The sequence below is a fragment of the Cydia amplana genome, chromosome Z (genome assembly GCF_948474715.1).
Source record: "Cydia amplana chromosome Z, ilCydAmpl1.1, whole genome shotgun sequence".
In the NCBI taxonomy this organism is placed as follows: Eukaryota; Metazoa; Arthropoda; class Insecta; order Lepidoptera; family Tortricidae; genus Cydia; species Cydia amplana.
This window is the reverse complement of record NC_086096.1, coordinates 4,058,315-4,077,009: the sequence shown is the minus strand read 5'-3', so window position 1 is coordinate 4,077,009 and position 18,695 is coordinate 4,058,315. Positions and strand designations below refer to the sequence as shown.

The window sequence follows — 18,695 nt, the reverse complement described above, 5'->3', positions numbered from 1 at the left end:
CCGTTAGTTGGCCGTCAGTCGTTTGGCAGTAAAGTTTTAAAGTAGTGCATGTCATTGGAAATAACAGTACAATTTTATTACCGTAACCGTCAGTCACTTATTAGCAGTTAGTGTTGGAGTCTAATTACTAGAACATGTTACTCTAGCTCTGTGGTGATTATCAGTTGTCAGTGATAGTGCAAATACCGTTATTTGGGCGTCAGTCGTTTGGCAGTCGGACATGTTCGTGGCCGGTTTGAAGGCGGGTTCTAGTGAGGAAGAGGAGGAAGATGTTATGGATATTTTGCAGGTCTGATAAATGCGCAAAAACGCACTATTTACGTTTAAGAGGAAAGAGGAGCCATTTCTCCATACAAACGTAGTCCACATTTTCCTCTCTGGATATTGACATTATTGGAAATATTTTTGCATGATTTGATGCAGTTCACAGCTATGACTGTACTTTGACATTTTTCCATTTTTTGATTATTGTAAAAATTAGGAGCGAAAATCAGATTTCACGCAATATTTTAAATGCTCCTAGACATATACTCAGTAATAATTAAAAAGCGGCCAAGTGCGAGTCGGACTCGCCCATGAAGGGTTCCGTATTTAGGCGATTTATGACGTATAAAAAAAAAACTACTTACTAGATCTCGTTCAAACCAATTTTCGGTGGAAGTTTACATGGTAATGTACATCATATATTTTTTTTAGTTTTATCATTCTCTTATTTTAGAAGTTACAGGGGGGGGGACACACATTTTACCACTTTGGAAGTGTCTCTCGCGCAAACTATTCAGTTTAGAAAAAAATGATATTAGAAACCTCAATATCATTTTTGAAGACCTATCCATAGATACCCCACACGTATGGGTTTGATGAAAAAAAAATTTTTGAGTTTCAGTTCGAAGTATGGGGAACCCCAAAAATTTATTGTTTTTTTTCTATTTTTGTGTGAAAATCTTAATGCGGTTCACAGAATACATCTACTTACCAAGTTTCAACAGTATAGTTCTTATAGTTTCGGAGAAAAGTGGCTGTGACATACGGACGGACAGACAGACGGACAGACGGACAGACGGACAGACAGACAGACAGACATGACGAATCTATAAGGGTTCCGTTTTTTACCCTTTGGGTACGGAACCCTAAAAATCGTAAAAATCTAACGTAGGGGCATATAAAAAGGGTACAAGACTCGCGACGCTTAGGTGTAAAATGACATAAGTGTTACGTGGAAGCTCCACACCCTTTTACACCTTACGCCCGAGACTTGTACCCTTATTCACTAGGGCCAGAGATCTGCCAGAGATATATTCAGCCGTTCAAAGTATCTATTCTTTTACTATGGTATGTTTTTCTAGAAAAGAAGAGAAGAATGCGAGCGCAAAGCCAGGAGGGGGGAGATGGACCCCAGGCTGGAGTTCACCTTCCAACTCCTCATCGATGGCACGGGGCTCCCGCGGCACGCGATCATGGACCACGTGTTCGAGGGGAACATGGTGAGCTGGTGTTCCACGGGAAGTATAGGGTGAGGCGAGGAGATTGACACCAGGAGTTCACCTTCCAACTCCTGATCGATGGCACGGGGCTCCCGCGGCACGCGATCATGGACCACGTCTTCGAGGAGTACATGGTGAGCTGGTGGTCCTCGGAAAGTATAGGGCAAGGCGAGGAGATTCAGACCAGGAGTTCACCTTCCAACTCCTGATCGATGGCACGGGGCTCCCGCGGCACGCGATCATGGACCACGTCTTCGAGGGGAACATGGTGAGCTGGTGGTCCTCGGGAAGTATAGGGCAAGGCGAGGAGATTCAGACCAGGAGTTCATCATCCAACTGCTCATGGATGGCAAGGGGCTCCCGCGCCATCCCTTCCTACATTTCCTATGAAATTTTCCAACTTGTTTGAAACTTTCCGCAGCTTGCACGTCTGTAACTATACATTAATCCTATGTAGTCCCAGTAAATCACGTGATTGTTAGTGACGGCTTGTGCCCGAGATTCAACACTGTGTCTACCACGTGTCTACGAATTTAAACTCGATAGAGACCCTTGTGTTTCTGACTGCCTGGTACATGCGGTGCTACATAGTGCCAAGAAATAACAGATCTGTCAACTGCGCAAATTGTGGCATACTGTTTTCATATCACCTATTCGAAAAAGGGCTTTATCTTCCCTGGTAGGAGGGATCAAAGTGGCACTTTTCTGCTCTAGGTTAACCAAGTGATAAAATAAAAACTTAAAAAATAGTACCAAGACTTAAAAAGTCCACGTAAACCAAGACTTAAAAAGAGAAAACTCCTACTGTACAATAAACTATGGTTTTCCAGCTGGACGACATCAACCAGCTGTTCCTCCCGCACATGCGCAACAAGCTGCTCTGGTACTACCAGGACGTGGAGGAAGTGGTAGAACGCGCGCCGGTCGAAGGTAACTTTAATACTCCTCCTGGTATTAGTCACCTCAGTACTGAGGGGCTAACCCCTTAAATTGTTAAACTTTCTCTTTTAATGATTTTTCAGCGACATGCAATGAGTCGGAAAAGTTTGGTATTGAGTGATTTGAGTGTATTGTCGTTCTACTCGATCTAGTCAGAACAGATTGGGCAGCGTCCCCTCCGACTCTTAAATCACAACAATTCGACGGCTAAGTATGTCCACTTACCTATCTAACAACTTTTGTATACTATGTGAGGTAAATATGTAAATAGGTCATACTCAACAACTTTTAATACAAGACCAACGCCATGGTCACGAAAAACTTGCCGTTCCATGGACTACTTACATCTAATTGGTTGAAATTTAGGGAAGAAGCATTTTCGTTTTGTCATTTTCCAAATCATTCATTATCGTGGTTATATGTTATTCAGGATTTTTGCCCGTTATTAGGTACATAATCAGACGTTATTTACTAAATACTTGTATTACTTACATCATGTGCTGTTAACGATGAAAGAAAACTCATGATTACAGGCACAAAGCCCCGTCAACAGGGGCAGGGTAAACAGCCGCCGCCGCAAGTCACAATGAAAAGGAAATTGTTCCTGTCCGACGGATGGGACGTCAAGTTCACAGGTGTCTGCATATACATGTTCAGGATAAACGTGAGCAAGCAGCTGCCAGAGGAAGGTTTCCACAAGGACCTGTGAGTGGACCATTATGAAGCTTGCGATAAAAAGAAGAACGCCGCTAGGCGTATAGATACTTAAGTGGTAGAGGGATTCCAAAATGTTGAGAAAAGTCTAAAAAAAAAGTTCTAGGACATAAAAGGAAATTTCTATTTTATAAAGTTCTCCATAAGATTTTTTTTAATGTGACCGTAATCTTCCCATTTGATTTGCGCTTTGACAGTAATTAGGTACTTGAAAAATTCATCTATATACTATATATCTACTCCAAAGCTTCAAAGGTTCCTTATTATACTCTGTCAAACCATTTCCGTCAGTAGAAAAGAGCGGCAAATTTAAAAAATGTAGGCGCATAGTCATCATCCCATAGAAAATATAAATTTCGCGCCTTATTCTTCTGACAAACTTGTTTGACCGGCTATATATACCGTCTTCTTCAGCTTCTGTGGCATCCTGAACGCCGCGAAGGTGGGCCTGGTGACGGCGATCGAGCGCGTCGTGGAGCACGTGTACATGAGTGCGCTCGCGCACCCTAGCGCGGACGGCGACGAGGACGAGACCAGGTTCCCCATCGTCAAGAACCAGCTGCTGCCGGGGCTGAGGTCGTTCTGCTCCGCTCTCAAAGGTAACCACACTCCTGGCTCAGTGGAACGAATGTCTTGGCAAATGGTTGACTGGTAGATGCTTTAAAGCATTAAATCCGCCATTTGTACCTTCATGTATTGTGCAATAAAGATTAAATAAATAAATAAATAGGGTTACGAATGGCCTAACCTAACCTCCTATAGGTGAACCAGGATCTATTGAGGGTGCGCCATGTTACGGAAATTTGTTGGTACTAATTTCTAGCAATGGCAACAATTTTAATAATTCGCTAGGTGCACGACTGGTGCTGCCCTCATTTTGGCAGACTTTCTACGTTAAATCTTATGGAGTAAAATTAGTTCAAGCGGCTGCCGCTAGTACTAATGGCGGCCATTCCATAAGATTACCTGTGTTTGTGACGATCAGCGCCACTTCCCCCTCCACCGACTTCGCACCTTGCCAATAGACAACATCTACCCTCTATGATAGTTGTCAATATTGACAATGTAAACATTGCTTTGTCTAGTTTCGTGTGAATTATTATTAGACTGCAATAATCATGCCGAAAGTTTTAGATTTTACAGAGAAAAAAGTTGTAAATAGTGTATATAGTTATTTATTGGAAAAAAACGTGCGGGAGAGAAATTTCTTCCATTAGAAAACATAACGAAATTAGCATCTGAATTGACGGGTAAGTTTCAAACTTATGGACAAATGTCACTATAGTCAGGTCGTCACGATTTGGTTGATGTCTTGTAATCATTTGATTTGTGTATTAGGTGTATCGCATGCATCGGTATCACGGATTGCTAGCGAAGGGCGTAAGGGCGGAATTAAACGACCAAACCTAAAAAAAAGAAAACAAAAAAAAGACTTTACGCTATTCATTTTATCTAAATCGAGTCAGCCATTTAAGCGTAAAAACCGAAGAAATATCCAAACATCAAACTTCGCACTTATTAAAGTTGTCGGAATAAAACAAAATCATCTGCCAATTTCCATTGTCCCCACTATACAAATTCTTGCTATATAAAATTCAAAACGAGCGCCCTCTTGACAATACTCCCAAAGTTCTGGTTTACCTATACATCCCAAATATAATATTTATTTACTTAGGTACTTATTATTTATGCAACTTCCAGTGTGCGAAGACGTATGCGGCCAAGTGAACCTGTTCGAAGACGGCCAGTCCCACATGGCGACCGTGACAGACCACACGCAGCTCAAAGAGATGACGAAGAACCCCAGCACCATCACCGTGCTGGAGGAGCGGGTCAACGAGTGGATCAAGAAGGTTATGGAGGTCGGTTCATGGCTTTAATTTTGTAATCATTTGAAACTGCCATAAAGGGACATAGTAGAAGGGGTGTACGTGAAACGTCTTTTGCTAGAGTCATTTTCCACTCTTATTCCTCTTAGGCTGCCTTTCCGGTGGCGGAGATAAGGTGAGATGAGCCGTGCGGGAATCAAGCCTTCCCTCTCATCCCACAAGTCTTCCCTCCGCCTCAGTGGAAAGGCAGCCGCGCACGGAAATGTGCTTTTCCCTTTTCGTTGAGATTAGCTTTGCTCTGCTGGATCCTGTACCTGTCACTTAATTCTATTGTTTCTCAAATAAAGAAATGAAAATATAACTATTTATATTTGTACCTACCACCACGGACAGACATTACAGGATGTGTTCGACGCCGCCCTATATTTAACTCACAAAATGCTCATTATCAAAACTTTTGTTGTCAGATACTGAGTGAAAGCGAGCAGCTGCGCCGCGAAGTGGATTCCAGCGGTCCACAGGACGAGTTAGAGTACTGGAAGAAGAGGGGGGCACAGTTCTCTCAACTAGTTTCCTACTTACAGGTATTTTCAATAACTACCTACAAGCGGGCATAAACTGCAGACACAGGACCCCTCTGTTATTGGTGCAAAATATAAATGTCATATGTTTAGGATTTACACCACAAGGTGGCAGACTCCACAACGCACGAGAGAACGTGCGTTAACATCAGGGGCAGAAAATTATTGGCTTGAAGTGAAGTCAAGTTTAAGTTTTAGATTTAGGTCGCAAGATGGCAGACCCAAAATCGCGTAAGAGATCTTGCGTGAACAAGTAGTGCGAACCATATACTATTAACACTCCTTTTTTGTGTCGGAGGCTAAAAACTGACCAAATAGTATTTTTTTTCACAGGACAACGAAGTCCAACTAACCCTAACCTGCCTCCAACTAGCCAACTCCAAGGTCATCAAGCTCTGGCGCGACACAGACCACAAGATTACCTTCTGCTACAACGAGGCCAAAGATAATGCCAAGTTCATCCAGGCTATGGAGAAGTGCTGCCACTCGTTGTACCTGGACGACCCGGTGAAGATCAAGGACTCGATATTGAGTCTACTGCAGACTGTGCGGCTCATTCATAGTGTGTCGCAGTTTTATAATACGTCGGAGAGGATTTCTTCGTTGATGGTTAAGGTATAAGATTGTCATCCATAATATACGCGCTAATCGGTATCCTTTGTCAGCTTACAAAAAATGTGAATAGGTACACATTTGTTCAGGAAAAACGAATGTTGTAATATTAGAACAAACAACTTAGCTGTACATACAATTACAATACTAATATTTTGCTGATCGTAACAACTGCAGCTTTTGAATTGAAATATTTAGCGCCAATGAGTATATAATTATATATATATATATATATATGTATTTTGTAATTGTTGATGTGTTTTTTTTGCTTGTATGTAAATTCCATGTTCACGTGTAAAAGTGACGTTGTAGCCTACTTATTTGCTGAATAAATATTGATGTTTGATGTTTGATAAAGACTTCTACTACCACATACTGGTAGTACAATTGCAACCAATCGTGTGACGTGTCACGTAAAAATATTCGCTTGATTTGGAAATTTAACTTAGCTGTGCTTAAGATCGCTGGCTCATTATCCAACCATCCACAACTTTCCAGATAACCAACCAAATGATAGAGACCTGTAAGCAATACATCACATGCCGCTTCAAAGAGACCATCTGGTCCCAAGACCGAGCCCTGGTCCGGGACAAGCTGATCCACTGCCTCAACCTAAACAAGACTTATAGAGAAACCTACCTGTTTGTTAAAAACCAACCGTTCCTGCCAAACACTGAGCAGTTCAGTTTCTCTGAGAACTACGTTTTTGGGAAGTTTGATACGTTCTGCAGGAGGGTGAATAAGATTATAGCGATGTTTGATTTGATGGATGATTATAATCATTTGTTTGCGAAGAGGATGGAGGGTTTGTTGCTCGGTGAAGGTAAGGTTACCAGATTCCCGCATAATATATTTTATACTTATGAATATTATATTAAGTGTCAGCAAGTAAAAGCAAAAAATTAACGAATTTATGGCCTGTTTGAGTACAATTAAATTTTTTATCGAGTGCCTTTTTTATAACTGTTGACATTGCTATATGGATAAGTTTCACGATAAAAAATACTCGTAGGTCGCTCGATGGAAAATGTTATTAACACATTCACTGCCAAGAACCGCCGCTGGGCTCATTTTGTATTGGAAATGGGGTGCTTGGCACTGATAGTGTTAAATTTTTCATAAATAGGTATTCGAGTTCGAGTTAACCTTTTACATCTTATGAGTACTTGGTAATTACACGCTCTAGTCCTTGTACCAAGGAGATTCAGCATTTTTAAACATTGGTAGCTCAAACATCAACTTACACTAAATTTATCTTCTATCGCGATTACATAAGATTCAAAATCTATTGCGTTGGCGTGCATTATGCGACGAGGTCAGATTCCTTATCAATGCGCTTACTTTACGAAGCGTAACTCTTCTATCATATGATCGCCTGGTGACGGCTGATGCTGGCTTTTGTTTGATGCGAAGTTGCAACCTACGAAATAATTTTAAACAGGTAAAAGAAAATCCGTAATTTGCGGCGGGACCAAGTATTGTATGTTTATCTCATCGTAACAGCTTCAAAAATATTTACCTACTACCATCATAATTCTCACTCACAGATCTCGAGGAAGCTGTCCACGCGTTTGAAGAAGCAAAGAAGGCCGTAACCAGTTGCCAATACGACTATTTGGACTACAGGAACAACGAATTCGACAAAGACTACCAGGCTTTCGAGCAGAAGACCAACATGCTACGCGAGTCCATAGGAAACACTATAGAGGAGAACTTTTCCAGCGTGTGGGAGACGCCGCAAGGCATCAAGTTTCTGACCAGGTTTGAAAAGGTAAGCGTTTAGGTAAGAACTGCCAAGTCTTGTAGCAGAAGACAAACATGCTAAATAAGCGAATCCATGGGAAACACTATAGAGGAGATATTTCCAGTGTGTGGGACACGCCGCAAGCCATGAAGTTTATGACCAGGTTGAAAAAGGTAAGAGTTTCTAAAGATAGGTACTAGGTTAGAACGGATGAGGGACATACGCGAAGTCCATAGGGAAGACCATTGAGGAGAAAATTGCCAGTGTATGGGAGACGCCACAAGGCGTCAAGTTTCTAACCAGTTTGAAAGTGTTTATATAAAAACTACGGCATCAAGTTCACAGGGAACGAATTCAGAATGTCATCAATATATGCCGTTCTCCACACAGATGACATACAATTATCAACTTTAATTCCAAGACATAAAGTCCAATGGTCGATTCATAATGTTGCTGTTGGTGTATTTCCATCAATATCGGTCCAGATTTAGCATTCTACAAGTAAACAACGCGAACAAATATAGACATACAATGTAAGAACTACCGTACCTAGCTAGTACCAGGACTATATGAGATTTGCGAGTTGTTTTAGAACTACATACTACTGCACAACTTTGTCTCTGAAAACCTGAAAACATTATCTTTGTCTCGTCTGCAAAGGCATCGACGATCGACGAGTGAATAGGAAGAGTGCATTCACACATAAACAGCAGCAGCAGTGTGCTTTATTACAATTTTAATGAAAGCTCTATAGCTTTCATTAAAATTGTAATAAAGCGTGGTATGTTGTAAATGTTAGAGCGGTGGTCTTTAATCTTATTTTCTACTCCAGCACTTCTATTCAGATATCTAAAGCCAACAATGATATATAAATCAACTTCATTACAAGCGCGGCGCGTGGGATAAGCCGGCGCTTTCATAATAAGTGTTATTAGAGAGCGTTTATTCCTGGCAAAATAAAAGAAGAAAATAACACGTAACATGTAACTTATTAGAGTTATAAGACTTATAACTCTTATAAGAGACGAAATGGTCCCGACTAATCATGGTCGTGGTCGTGGTCTGGCTGGGCTAGCGCTGGTCTTCCGTCGGGGCCATGATCTTGTGCAGCACGAAGTGTAACACAATAAAGTAAATTGTTATATATTGTATTCAAAAAGTCGAAAATAAAAACCGTTTTTTTCGCGCAATTGACCTATAACATTTATTTCCTTTTGTGGCCAGATATGCGTGCTTAAAATCTTTCGGGTTTCTAGTGAGCACGTTGTATTTTAAGGGGCCCACTGATTACCAGTCCACCGGACGATATCGGCCTGACAGTTAAACGCAAAAGTTGACAATTCCGAACCCATTGTTCCACCCAGTTAACCAACAACTGACAGGCCGCTTCCGTCCGGCGGACTGATAATCAGTGGGCCCCTTAAGCAATCTCGAGACGACGAATTATTTAATGAAATCACTAATTAAAGTAATTAAATTCAACCTGCATGTTGCCCAACGCAAGATCAAAGGCTTGCACCTACCAGGATAGCATGCTGTTGAAGAGTTTGAGTGCAATCATGTTATAGGGGTGCATCGGGCACTGTGGAGTGGAAAGTGGGTGGCTAACTGGTCACCTCCTGTTATTACTGGCGTGTCGTGTCGACAGAAAAATCCTAAAGTGATATTTTATATTACTACAGAAACAAATAGGTATTACAAACTTGTTTTCTTTTTGTATTATCCCCAGCGAATTAGAATAACTAATAATAGTCTGACTAGAGTTCAATAAGGGTTCCTTTTGTAGGTACCTTTTTGGGTACGGAACCCTAAAAATTACCCCACGTGGACGAGCATGACGTGTAGTGCGTCGCGTTCGTCAACTGTCAATTGTACTGCGCTTTGCCTCGGCTTAGTTCGGCTTAGTCACCCTTCTCAGTCTCAACATACCAAGGAAACATGAAATTGTAGTTGAAATAGTCTAGAATTCTAGATGCACTTGTAGATAGGTCTCACTCCAACTATAGGTATTTACTACATGCTATTGTAGTGTGCAAGAGTGGGAAATCTAATGAAATAATAGCCACAAGTTTACAAGAACTTTCATTGAAGGTTTTGAAGGGTTAGCATGTACGTAAATTTTCGACTTGTTTTTACGATTTTTGTATTGCTTAAATGCATTTGGTCCTATATACGTAGACATTTGATCTTCACAATAGTATATTTCAATGCAAGTGTGGAAAGTGTGTTATTATTTACGAGTCCGAGCCATTCAGCCAAATAATAAAAAGTATTTTAGTGAAATATCGTATTATATGTATAACGTTTTATTTATATAATAAAAATAAATAATTTATATAATAACAAATAAAAATATGTAAAGTTTTTGATCATCCAAACTTTTTGGTGTGGACGTATCGAATTGCGGTCAGAATTAAATTCGCAAAAAACAACTTTGCGAACGCTAAAAAGCTACGTAAAGTAGCACTTTTTGAGCAACTGTATTAAAAAAATAGTTTCAAAGGATGAGAAGAGACATGACATGTCCCAGAAAAATAACTAGAACCATCCCCCTGACCATTAAGCTAGGTTCGCCCTTGTCTAGTACCTATAACCACAGAATAAATAATAGTATTATCATACTATAACGCAATAGGTAGGTACTATAAGTTTGAATCTAATGGAAATGAAAAATCGCGATGACAGCGGTATATCATATTATTGTATTAAACCATACAATAATTTCTTAACCTAACCCGTTCTTGGCTTAGTAATTTGGTACACTAGCAAGCACCGGCCCCAACCAGGCTTCCATGACTCTCCAGGTGTCTTTTTGTAGTAGGACCAGTGCAGTAGCCTTACCACGACTGCCTTAGCAGTGTCAAACTGACATTCGCTAACGTCTGCGTAACTTACTTTCTATACATCATGCATAGAAAGTGCATATGTCAGTGTTAAATTGGTGGTGTTAGCCATACAGGAAACCATGCATCCATGGCTTATCGAGAGTTTACTCATCGTAGTTGTAGAGCTGCCCTAGTAGCACGGTCGCATTTTTATCGTTTATCACTATGCCTGTCACGTTCTAACAAGTATGTAAGTGCGAAAGTGACGGGCATGGTGATAGTCGATAAAAATGGAACCGTGCTGAGCCCGCTGGTAGAGAGGCCTTTTTAGAAGTTGTCCACCTTGCAAGAGACCCATCCCATCCACTATGGAACGTGTATCTATATCTGAATCCTCACTACAACAAACAAGAGGGGCTTTTTCTAAGTACTGCTTTGCCTATGCGCAATGTAACTTTGTATTGACACTAGTGACCTCTGATGCCAGTAACACACATTTGTATATACCCAAATATTCGTGTTGTATATCTCCAGCATATATACAGTCAGCAGCAGAAGTTGCCCGCAGGTGTTTGGTCTTAACGCAACTTTATTGTTGAGAGAATAAGAGCGTGTCAAGGTAATTTTAAACACCTGCTGCTGCTGACTGTACAAAGAGAAGCATTATCTGCACAGTGATCAGTGACATTATGAGCAAACGTCCTTGAATGCAAAGTCGCTTGTAACACGGGAACGTGTACATACTAAGCTATCATAGGACGAGAAGAGTAGTTGCAAAGGACGATTCGAAATCATTTTTATTATAGTTCGTGACTATGCCGGTAATATCACGAAGTAGGTTATAGCAGGGCTTTCCAAACTTTATTTACTGTGACGCCATTGAGAAATTGCCATTTTTTTGCGACGCCCCACCTCTAATCAAAAACTACCTACCATACAAATTGTTAGAGTCTGTGCGGAAAGAGAAGAGTCGTGGAATGTATGGGGCATTTGGGGCCCAATACATTTCACGACTCTTCTCTTTCCGAACAGACTCTATTAGTTATCGACACATGGTGATCGCCTCACGACGCCCTTGGGATACTGCCGCGATGCCCTCGACGCAGTTAGGGAAGCCCTGGGGCCCCTGGGTTATAGCTTATGCCTCCTTTACACTGTCGGCGATGATCGTTGATAGTATCATCGTTTATCATCGGCAAGATCATCGCACAAGCACATGATCCACATGATCGCCTGTAGTAGTTTGATGCGTGCCCAAAAAACTGACAACTCACGGGTCGCAGGCGATGAGGCCGATGATAAGTAGACGATGACTGGCGGGGACTGCCGAGTAGGTATGCCCTATACACTATCGTGCCCATCAGTCATCGTCTATCATCGCCGATAGACCCGATAGTGTAGAGGAGCCATAAATTTTTAATAGTAACATTCATTTGGATTTCATTTGGTAGGTATGGTTTTGTTTGATTTTTTACAGTTAAAAATGTTGCTTCACTCAGTGACAAAGTTTGTTCAACCCTCGTGCCTTAAATCCCTCGCAACGCTCAATATTCTATTTTCTGTCATTTAATTTTGCCCTTTAAAATCCGATGTCTGCTAATAAAGCAAAGTTGGTACACATACAGATCTAGCCCACATTATGTTGGTTTGCTTTTAGCTTGGCGCGTAAGCAGTAATAACAACTCCACAGGTAGCTTTGTCCTGAAATACTACAACGTCGCGTTTCTGAAGGTCGACGGTGCAACGTCGCATTGTGCCTAGGCACGTGGTTGTTTCCACCAGGGTTTCAGAAATAGTGGGAGAGTAACAAACTTTCTAAGCAACTTGAAATTTGACAGGTTATGATTTTCACTATCACTTTATAAAACATAGTCCATAAAGCGCTGGTGGCCTAGCGGTAAGAGCGTGCGACTTGCAATCCGGAGGTCGCGGGTTCGAACCCCGGCTCGTACCAATGAGTTTTTCGGAACGTATGTACGAAATATCATTTGATATTTACCAGTCGCTTTTCGGTGAAGGAAAACATCGTGAGGAAACCAGACTAATCCCAATACGGGTCTAGTTTACCCTCTGGGTTGGAAGGTCAGATGGCAGTCGCTTTCGTAAAAACTAGTGCCCACGTCAATTACTGGGATTAGATGCCAAGCGGACCCCAGGCTCCCATGCCGCTCCCAAAATGCCGGGACAACGCGAGGAAGATGATGACTTTATAAAACATAGTCCCCCGCCGCGTCTGTCTGTTTGTGTGTGTGTATGTTCACGATAAACTCAAAAACTATTCTTCTATTTTCTAACTGACTAGGTAACTGGTGACAGAAGTGCTAGTGGCTTCCTCGCACAACGTATCAGCATTGCGGTCGCCAGCATCCTTGGTTCGATGCTTCAAGGGCCTATTTTAGATTTAAGCTAGTTACTTATTTAGTTTAGTATACCCACTGTATATATTTTTTATGTAAATAAATGACATTTCTAAAAAAATATCGATAATATCTTAAGGCCCCACTGATTAATAGTCCGCCGGACGATATCAGCCTGTCAGTTGTTCGGAGCTGTCAACTTTTTATTCTAACTGACAGGCCTACATCGTCCGGCGGACTGTTAATCAGTGGGACTGTTAACTTTAATTTCCTAATTCCAGGTCAGTCAAAAGATTCAAATAACGAAGTTGAGCGAGAAATACGACAGAGTGCTGCGCTACTGCGAGAAGGAAGTCGATAAGATCACCAAGATGTTCAAGAAGCAAAAAGACGACCCGCCGCTGCCGAGAAACTACTCTCCTGTGGCCGGTGAGCATGTATCTACTTATATTTAAGAGTATTACGACCTAATACCTCTCCGACGCACTTAAGACATTTTTAAGTTGAGCGAGAAATATGACAGAGTTCTGCACTACTGCGAGAAGGAGGTTGATAAAAGTCTCATTTTGTATGGGATTTTGAACAGCGCGGCAAGCGAGACGTTTTGGAAACTCAAAATCCCATACAAAATGAGACTTAACTCAAACGCGTACACTGTCACGTCACGCTATCGAATGAAATTTACACTGGGACTACTACTGTTCCTGTAGGTACCCGGTGAGCATGCTTCTTAAAAAAATGCCGTAAAGCCAGGAAGTTAGGAGGCAAACATTTTGCTGGTTATATGCCTCGGCTATCGCTTTTATACTAAATTATACGGCTATGGAATGCGTTGCGATGATATAGGACGTACAACTGAAAATAAATGAAAGTAGTAGTAGCACAGAATAACTAATAGTACTAGTAGTAGTAGCACAGAATAAATAATAGTACTAAGTACAGAAGACTCACTCTCTAACAAAACGCGTCTGTTACGATCAGCACAGATATGGCCGCTAGGTGGCGACAGCGCCACGCGCGGCTTATGGCTTTCCCCAAAATTGGGGCCGAACGGATGTACTTTTAGCTACCTGTACTATTACCATCAGTTTGTCACTGACATAAACGCCGTCGAGAACGTAATTTACTTTCTATACATCCCGTTTGCACTAATATGCGAGTGCGAGCGAGATATATAGAAAGTAAATTACGTTCTCGACGGCGTTTATGTCAGTGACAAACTGATGGTAACCGTACAGGTAGCAAAGCGACGAAATCGCGGAGTGAGACACGCCTGGTAGTAGTAGTAAACTCTTTATTGTACAAAAAGACATATTAAAAATAACATACAAGTACAAAGGCGAACTTATCCCTTTGAGGGATAAGATCCCTTCCGTAACCGTTCCGTTCCGTTTCTTTTCCGTTTGAGGGGTAAGTTTCCTTTGGGGGAAAGTTAGACATGTTTTCGTGATTATTTTCTATCCAGTCCTAGTCCAGTCCAGGGTTTGGTTGGAGTCTACCCTTGAAAATGTAGTATAAGGTCAATGTGGCTAATTCTGTCATAGGGACTATTCCGTCCACGAGCGTATATTACTTTGATTTTCAATCGTAGGAAAAAAAACCATTTGCTTTTGAATGCTGAAATTAAATGCAATCGCTGCTTTGTCGTTGAATTTATCAATTTTATTCGTTGTTCAAGAAAATCGCTAATGGACGGACTAGTACCTATGACGGAATTAGCCACATTCACCATACCTAGTTTGTGTGTAAATTTTCTCATGGCATTTGCTCTTAAAACATGTAAAATTCAATATAACAACTATATTTTGCGTTAGCCCCCTTTTAAGCTAAATTGTTGTTGCCAACTGTGTGGGCTGAATTTTCACTACAACTACCAGGAGATTATGAAATTGAAAAGCTCTTTCTACAAATGTTAAACCATAGACCATACAGGTTTATCGGGAAAATATTACAAATATTCACATGCGATCGTGTGGCTTAGCATTTCGTTGTTGAGTCTGAAATTACTTTAAACTTATTAGGTTACACGTGTTATAACCTCTTTACTTCGGGGCGTGCGATTGACAACTAAATTGTAGATACTATTTTTACAAGCTTTTATTTAACTTGCCCTGTTAAAGTCTATTTTTTTATTCCGTAGACTGAAATGACAGTTAATTGTATGAACATGAAATGTCATTTCATACTATTAACTGTCATTTCAGTCTACCGAATAAAAAATAGACTTTAGTTAGCCCACTGATTAACAGTTCGCCGGACGGTATCGGCCTGTCAGTTAGAACAAAAAGTTGACAGTTCCGAACAACTGGCAGGCCGATACCGTCCGGCGGGCTGTTAATCAGTGGACCCCTTGAGTGTGGGTCAAATCTTAAAAGCTATATTTAACGCAATTCTCGATTTACGATTCACGAACTACACACGTAGTGGTGTGCACTTCAAGTCACTGAGAAATTAGTAATCATTTGATAGAACAAAGAAAAGTATTTTATCCCAAATACCAACATAAGCTTTTCGACACTTATATATAAATCTTAAGGTTCCGTCACACAGGCGCGTTTTCCGCGCGGGGCGTGAGCGTTTTATATTATGTAAAAGCGGCGCGCCCCGCTCATGAGCCGCCGCCCGAAAAACGCGCCCGTGTGACGGAACCTTTATAATATTATGTAGGTACCTACCAGTGGCGGCGCGTCCTTATGGATTCCCACCGGCTTGCCTGTTTTTGGACGTTTGAAAATATGTAAGCCAAATTAGCCCCGGCTTGCCTATGGATATGTTTGACGCGCCGCCACTACTTATAGGATTTCGGCTAAAACATTGATTCATAATTTTTCATGTTGATGTTGTTTATGTTGTTTTAAGGTCGCATAAAATGGTCCCGCTGTCTCCTCCACAACATGACTGAGACCGTCGAGAGCGTCTCCGCGCACCCCGTCCTACGAGCCCTTCCTGCCGCCATGGACCTCATGAGGAAATACTCCAACACCAGGACGCTTATAACCAACTATGATCAAACCATGCGTGCGGTCTGGATGAACCAAAACGTGAGTTTGTGCAAGACGGTCGGACAGGCTGTAAAACATGATAGTGATGGTGATGCCGGTGTAAATATGATCAATCCATGCGTGCAGTCTGGATGAACCAAAACGTGAGTTTGTGCAAGACGGTCGGACAGGCTGTAAAACATGATAGTGATAGTGATGCCGGTGTAAATATGATCAATCCATGCGTGCAGTCTGGATGAACTAAAACGTAAGTTTGTACAAGACGATCCCACCGGCTGTAAAACATGATAAGTGATGGTGATGCCGGTGTAAATATGATCAATCCATGCGTGCGGTCTGGATGAACCAAAACGTGAGTTTGTGCAAGACGGTCCCACAGGCTGTAGAGATGGTGGTGCCAGTGGAAATATGTTAGTTATGTTACGCGTGCTGCCGGCGATTGACGTCATCCATAAATACTCAACCGTCAGGTCTTTAATCACCAACTATGATCAGCCTGTGCGCGTCGCCTCGTTGAACCAAAACGTAGGTTGTTTACTTGCCTCGACACGTTGCCGTGTGCTGATACATATTATTATCCGAAATTAGAATTTCATATTGATTCCGCCCAGATGCTCTTCAATCTTACGAAATTTTATCAAAATGTGACGAAAAAATTCTGATGAAAAAAAAACTACAGCAAAATGTAGATCGACGCTAATTAGAATTACAACAAAAAATACCTTAATTTTATTATTTTGGTGATTTTATGAATTTATGATACGGGCCGGACAGAAATGTTATGTCAATGTGAGATATATTGTACGAGTATGACACCTCACATAGCTAGCACGCACGGATTTGTCCGGCGGACACCCTGCCTGGACACTTTACCTGCCGGATGTCTGTCCGCTGTCCGTGCTCAAAACCAAAGATTCGGACATGGAACAGACAGATCCGAGAGCGGACTGCGCGTGTGTGCGTAGTAAATCTGACATGAGCACAAGGTTCAAATTTAGATTCCTAAACAGTTTTAGTGACATAACCTTTACAATGTCCCTGCACCACGAGAATATTTATGGAAACTATTCGATTTATCGTTATCATGGTACACTGTATTTCTAAAAACCTCTTCCAATGTTATCTTGTCCTGGTTAAACATAACCTTTACAGGCACGCAAGAGTAATTTGTGCTTGCGCGGTTTATAGCCGAGGGGTTTGACTAACAAAATTTTAACCAGTTTGGCTACCAGGGGCCCGTTTCTCAAAAGCTTGTAACTTGTATTACAAGCGGATGTCACTTTTTGACAGCTTTTGTTAAAAAGGGACTTCCACTTGTATTACAAGTTACAAGCTTTTGAGAAACGGGCCCCAGTACCACCGTTTGGCACTGACATACCTAACGCTATCGAGAACGTATCTTATTTTCTATGCATCTAGCTCGTACTCGCATATATTAGTGCGAGCGAGATGTATAGAAAGTAAATTACGTAGACGTTAGCGTAGTAGTTTATCAGTTTTGATAAATAAAATGTCCGTATAAAGGTAGACGTCCAAACTTCTAATTAACTATTTACTTGCTTCTAACTCACTCGGTGCATGCAAGAGAGACGAAACTATTTATTGATTACAGGTACACAGGTTTCCCTTTCTATGACCTAGATCTAGATAAGGTTAGTTAGACACAACTCCTCAATATCGTATTGCCCTGGTAACTATTAGGTATGATAGTTCTAAAAACCTATACCTACTTTATCTATGTTTGATGCGTTTCTGTGCTGGCAACGTTGCAATGTTTGTATAGGTTTACTATTTAACCGGAGGCATGGTTTGCCGTTTTAGCGCCACTTGCACCATCCCACTAACCCGGGGTTAACCGGTCAAATTGTACTGGTAAACAGGGTAACTCCAGGTTTAACCGGTTAACCCGGTGTTATTGAATAGTGCAAGTGGCTCGCAGATAGATGGGTTTTTAGCAGATCGGTTTCCTTAACCTTCATAATGAATTCAAGTTTTATACTTATGGTAAAACAGAACAAAACCCAAAAATAAAATCTAAATCAAATATCAAATATCAACATTTATTCAGCAAATAGGCCACAAGGGCACTTTTACACGTCAACATGGAATTTACATACAGCAAAAAAAAACACATCAACAATAGGCTACATGACTAATTTTCATTTATGGTATCAATCGATCGGATTTGTTATTAGGATCAAATGTCTATATGGGACCCATAGCATTAAAGTAACACAAAAGTCAGAAATTGTAGTCAAAGGCCGACAGTCGCACTTCACTCGCGAAACGCCCTAAACAAAACGATAAATGAACGTGACGTCAAGGTCTCTGAGAGCCCATCTTGTCGCATGGACAAAACAAGATAATTGCGTTTTTGTCGGTGAAATATTGCGTTTACGTATAGGTATAGTTGCTATACAATATTTTTTTGGATAAAATGTAAGGAATGGAACGGTATCCTTACTTTTATCGTTTTTGGAAGTATAAAAAAAACTTAAATTTTGTAATTTTCAGGTCCTGTATTTTTGTAACATTACCATATTTTATTTTAATATCCAGATTATTGTGATAAATTGCTTGTTTAATTGCTATCTATTTTACTAGATTT

General features: G+C 41.0%; 1 protein-coding gene across 1 annotated transcript in view; it reads left to right on the top strand.

The window, feature by feature from the left end:
- The first annotated feature begins 206 nt into the window (after positions 1-206).
- LOC134660933 (dynein axonemal heavy chain 5) overlaps positions 207-18,695 on the top strand; it is a 65,674-nt gene continuing 47,185 nt past the window's right edge. The window contains exons 1-12 of the mRNA XM_063516817.1: positions 207-289; positions 1,347-1,484; positions 2,315-2,414; positions 2,957-3,128; positions 3,552-3,736; positions 4,839-4,999; positions 5,434-5,550; positions 5,881-6,162; positions 6,658-6,982; positions 7,707-7,930; positions 13,367-13,514; positions 15,945-16,126. Coding sequence (XP_063372887.1) covers positions 221-289; positions 1,347-1,484; positions 2,315-2,414; positions 2,957-3,128; positions 3,552-3,736; positions 4,839-4,999; positions 5,434-5,550; positions 5,881-6,162; positions 6,658-6,982; positions 7,707-7,930; positions 13,367-13,514; positions 15,945-16,126 — 2,103 coding nt within the window. The 5' untranslated portion in view covers positions 207-220. The remainder of the gene's footprint in view (positions 290-1,346; positions 1,485-2,314; positions 2,415-2,956; positions 3,129-3,551; positions 3,737-4,838; positions 5,000-5,433; positions 5,551-5,880; positions 6,163-6,657; positions 6,983-7,706; positions 7,931-13,366; positions 13,515-15,944; positions 16,127-18,695) is intronic.